The following is a 5046-nucleotide window of genomic DNA, read 5'->3' as shown; positions in this document are numbered from 1 at the left end:
ACGAGGCCATGCCTGCTGCAGGTGTTCAGAACAGACTGATTGCACTTAGTTGTGCTTATATGTAGAGATTAGTAGTGTAGCTAGGTTTCGGTTGACTAAGACTTAACCAAGTTCAAGTGACATATGTGAGAAAAAAAAATTACACGGACCTCCACGTAAGATCCCGCAGATATAGCATCAATTGAGACTTAGTTAAATCTCAATCGATTGAGATTTAGCAATTCCGATTGTAATTTAACTTGTATTTACCGCCATTAGCACGCAATCATAGTATCGTACTTCGTACCCCACCTCTGTATCTCTCGAGTAAATAGCATAAAACTACTAGTTTACAGGCTATGATTTCAAAAAACTACCACTTTTTAATTTTTCTCAGATAACTACCAAATGGGCGGTCGGCTGTTTCAAAAAAACCCAAATCATCGAGTCTTTATAAGTTGATCACGATTATGACAGGTTGGGCCCACAGCTAAACAAACCGTTAGTTTGACCTTAGTTTGACCGTAAACTTACATGTGGGGCCCACATGTAAGTTTCTTCTTCCTCTTCTCTTTCTTTTTTCTGTACCTCCTGTACCAGACCTCTCTTCTCCCGAGCCGGCGACCCCCTCCCCCTCCCAAGCCGGCGACCCCCTCCCCCTCCCAAGCCGGCGAACCTCCCCCCAAGCGGGAGCTCCTGGTGGTGACAGTTGCAACAAGGCCGGCCTCGTCCGCGACACTCCAGCAGCGGCGCAGGCCATCTGCGTCGAGCTTGAGGAGCTCGGGCCAGGGGATGGCGGCGGCTGCGGGCGAGGCACGGCGTGGGGGCGGCGTGGAGACCTGAGCGGAGCCCCATGGCCGGCGGCGCCCCAGGCGGCTCCCATGGCGCGCGGTGGCACGGCGACCCGAGCCGGAGCCCCATGGTTGGCGGCGCTCCAGGCGGATCCCGATGGCGCGCGGCGGCGCGGCGACCTGAGCCGGAGCCCCAGGCTGCGGGCGCGGCGACCACGGGCGAAGCCCCATGGTGCAACGGCGACCACGGGCAGAGCCCTTTGGAGGCGCGGCGGCGACACTGCAAGGACCCGATTGCTTTTTTAAAATGATTCCAGGGACCCGATTGCTTTTTAAAAATATTTGTAGGGGCTAATCTGTAAAAATTCTGTTGATGAGGCGCTGACATGTGGCCCCCACAAGTCAGTTAACGGTGAAACAAATGGTCAACCAAACGGTGTGTTTAGTGGCGGGCCCGACCTGTCATAAACATGTTTAATTTTTTAACAAAGAGAATTTGGGGTTTTTTAAAACAGCCAACCCCTGACTTTAATTTTTTAACAAAGAGAATTTGGGGTTTTTTGAAACAGCCAACCCTGACTTGATAGTTATCTGAGAAAAATTAAAAAGTGGTAGTTTTTTGGAACCATAGCATATAAACTAGTAGTTTTATGCTATTTACTCGTATCTCGCTAGTGTGCACGTGAAGCCATGCACGGGTGCTGGAGCCGACAGGCAGCACCAGCACTGAAAACAGAGCGAGGAGGCCGAGCCAAGTGCCCCCTCCTCTCCTCTGCACTGGACCCCTTCTCTTTTCTCTCTCTCTCTCTCTCTCCCCATGCGTGCGCCATTGCTGCATGTTCCTGCGAGAGAGTGGTAGCTGGAGAGTAGCAGTCACACACTGACACGCCGAGAGGAAGAAGAGCAGAGCTCTGCCGTTTTCCAGTCCGATGTGTTGCTACGTGGGCAAGGCCACCAAGATCTTCCTCGGCCTCGTCACGGCGCTGCTGCTCGCCGGCCTCGTCCTCGGCTTCGGCCTGGCCCACCGGACGCTCTGGGGAGGCCAGAAGGCTGAGCCAGCCTGCCGGTGGCCGCGCTGCCAGCAGCAGCAGCAGCCGCCCCAGCAGCCGGGCCTCTACGGCGGCGGCGACCCGCTCCCGGTCGCGGGCACCACCACCACCGCGCCGCCGTCCAACCCGCTCACGGAGCCGGCTGTCGCCGTGTTCCCCGGGGTCGCCTCCTCCGCCGCCGTGCCGTCGGCGACGGCGAGCGTGCCGAACTTCGCGCCGCCCAGGCCCTACCCCGGGGTCGCTTCCTCCACGGCCGTGCCGCCCGCGGTGCCGAGCGTGCCGAACTTGGGGCCGCCCAGCCCATTCCCAGGGGTCGCCTCCTCCACCGCCGTGCCGCCCGCGGTGACTAGCGTGCCGAACTTGGGGCCGCCCAGCCCATACCCAGGGGCTGCCTCCTCCACCGCCGTGCCGCCCACGCCGCACTTCGGGCCGCCCACGCCGCTCCCCATCGGTCCCGGCCCGTCCTCGCATCCATGAGAAGATTTTTGGTTGATTATTCTCTCTCGAGGCTGAGAAATTGTCGTCTTTTTTAATTTCTTTTTACTACTCGGTTTGGTGTACAATTCAGTTGTATTTTTTATTTTATTTTTACTAGATAACTAACCTCAACACTAGTACTGTAATTTTGTTACCTCCCTCTTTCTGAAATCTGAGAAATAAACTAGCAAACGGAGGAGTATTTGTTTGCGCTTGCGGTGGAGGCTTTAATTTTGCTGCGGGGTCCGTATGCTGTGAGCTTTCATCTGTCGGTGCCGGTCGTCGGGTGAATTAATTAAAGGAAAATGTATATTTTTCGTTCCTCAATTTTCTCCCAAGTACATAAATGGTCATTCAACTCTAAAATCAGCATTTTATAAAAAAAAACCCTAAAATCAGCAAATCTTAGTCTATCACTTCTTAAACCGGATAACTTTAATTCCTCCGTACCACTTGGTTTTCGTTGGCATTTTATCAAACACCTATCATGCGCCTGCCCCATTTTCGGACCGGTGGCGTCGAGAGCCACACAACAGGTCTACGGCGTCCCCTTCTTCGACGCCGAGGCCACGCCCAGCACCCACCCAGCGTCTTGCACCCATCCACTGCCTCCGATGAGCGGCTTTGCGCAGTAGGCAAAAAAAAGACGCGTTGCAGATTGTGGCCGTCTCCACTCGAGGGTCACCGGTGCGTCCCGGGCGAGCGGAGGATGTCCATGGGCGACCTCGTGCACGGCCCTGCCGGCTGCTGCTGGACGAATCCACGCCCGGCCTCGACTCCGGCAGTCCGTCTCCATGCTCCAAACTGTCGAGGCTGCTCAAGGACATGGCCACCGCCAATGGCAAACCAATCAGGTGCTTCTCGAGCTCCTGGCGTACGCGGCTGAGGCACGAGCTCTTCTCCAAGCGAGTGTCGAGGCATGCCGGACAACAGCGACGACGACTACAACAGTCCCATCATCCACGACCGACTCGCTACGCTGGCGGGTCGCTTACGTGTGTTGCTTTTGTGCGTTTTCCAATCCGGCAAAAGTCCATCTAGTACTCTCTTCGTCCGAAAATATTTATCATTAAAATAAACAAAAAGGAATGTATCTAGAACTAAAATATATCTAGATATATCTTTTTTTATTCATTTTGATGACAAGTATTTCTGGACGGAGGGAGTACGTGGCTAGCTAGTCTCCTGTGAATCGATTCAGCAGCTCTACTGTACGTGTGTGTTGTCTTCGGGTGGAACCCAGGCCAGCTTCGGTACGTACATACCCAATCTCGCTCGTAGCAGCATGCCTGAGCCCAGCCGCCCTAGCCCTCGGTACGTGTGCGTTGTGTTGCTGCTGCAGCGCACAACGCTCTCTGGCCGGGACAGGGATCCAGTGACATGCCCATAGCATGTCACCATGTAACATGGCCGTTGGATCAAGAATGAAGAGCCTAGATGATGCCCTGTAGCAAAGAAACACTGTGACCGCGTACAGTACAACGGTCCTGTAGCACGGGTCCTGTAGCCAGGCACTGTAGATATGCACTCTAGTTGCTCATTGTTCAGGAGATCTGTCCATTGATTCTTGATCTAACGGTGTAGACAAGGGGGAATGTCACCATACTGTTCATCAATGACTCGCCCATGGCAAGTCACCTGGTCTCAATCCGGCCGGGACCCGTTGCCGCGAGTTCCTACAGGTGCAGTGGCTTGATGACGGTGGCCACAGCGAGTTTGTGGATATCGATGTGGCCATCAGGCATGTGTAATATGGTGGTCAAACTTATGCGACATGTCTAGTCATAGTTTAAACCGTGTCTACATCAGCATCAAACCACCCTAGGCGGTATGAAGTACTCCCTCCATTTCAAAATATAGTGCGCCCGCGCTTTCCGAGGTCGAATTTTGACCATAAATTTAACGAACGAGACCGACTGCGGCGGGTGAAAAATTTACATAATTAAAAACTTCTTTCGAATACGAATTCACTTATATAATTTTTGCTCCCGCCGCAATCGGTCTTGGTAGTTAAATTTACGGTCAAAGTTGAAGCACGGAGATAGAGGAAGCACTACATTGTGGAATGGAGGGAGTACTACTAAACTTATCCGGTTTTAAAAGTTGAGGGACTAAGATTTGCTGGTTTTAAAGTTGAGGGACCACTCCTAATCTTTCGAAATAGGCGAGGGATGAAAAGTATACTTTTCCCTTAATTAACTGGACTTGTCATGAACATTTTGTTAGGTTGATCTCTCTCCCGTTCGAACCCAACGGGTCGAACGGGCCCCTGACTCGCGCCCTGATCGGGGGCGCCCAACCAAACCATGGTTGGTGGGCCCCTGTGACCCGCGCTATATAAACAGAGGTGGGGGCCGGGGCACGACTCACGAGGTTAATCGCTGCCACAATCCCTACCGATCTAGGGTTAGCGCGGTGCTCACGGGAAGCTCCACCACTTCGCCGACTCTCCGCCATCGCCGTGCGCCCCAGCACCACGATGGCCTCCGGCTCGAGTTCATCCACCACCGGAGAAGGTAGGTTCACCGGATCTACTAGCCTACTCCGATCCAAAGTCTATCAATGATATCAGCCAGATCGGGCTAGTTGATTTCGGTAGAAAGAAATCAGAGCAATAGTTTTTCCCTCCCCAAAGAACCCTATCAGGGCAGAGAAAAGCAAACAAAAAGAACAACAAAAAGTTCACCGGAGAGGGCCTTGGGCCCGCCGGCAAAGAGCGCCTCCGTCATGGCCGCGCCAGTTCCTCTCGA

At 53.6% G+C, this 5046-nt stretch overlaps 1 protein-coding gene across 1 annotated transcript; it reads left to right on the top strand.

Moving 5' to 3' along the window:
- Nucleotides 1-1522: 1522 nt before the first annotated feature.
- On the top strand, nucleotides 1523-2504 carry LOC123050164 (uncharacterized protein Os04g0629400). The gene has a single exon (XM_044472998.1). It carries the CDS (start codon nucleotides 1700-1702, stop codon nucleotides 2294-2296), a length of 597 nt encoding a protein of 198 aa, XP_044328933.1. The 5' UTR covers nucleotides 1523-1699; the 3' UTR covers nucleotides 2297-2504.
- Nucleotides 2505-5046: the final 2542 nt, after the last annotated feature.

This window comes from Triticum aestivum, chromosome 2D (assembly GCF_018294505.1).
Source record: "Triticum aestivum cultivar Chinese Spring chromosome 2D, IWGSC CS RefSeq v2.1, whole genome shotgun sequence".
NCBI lineage: Eukaryota > Viridiplantae > Streptophyta > Magnoliopsida > Poales > Poaceae > Triticum > Triticum aestivum.
The sequence above is the reverse complement of the archived record's forward strand: the minus strand, read 5'-3'. Positions and strand labels throughout refer to the sequence as shown.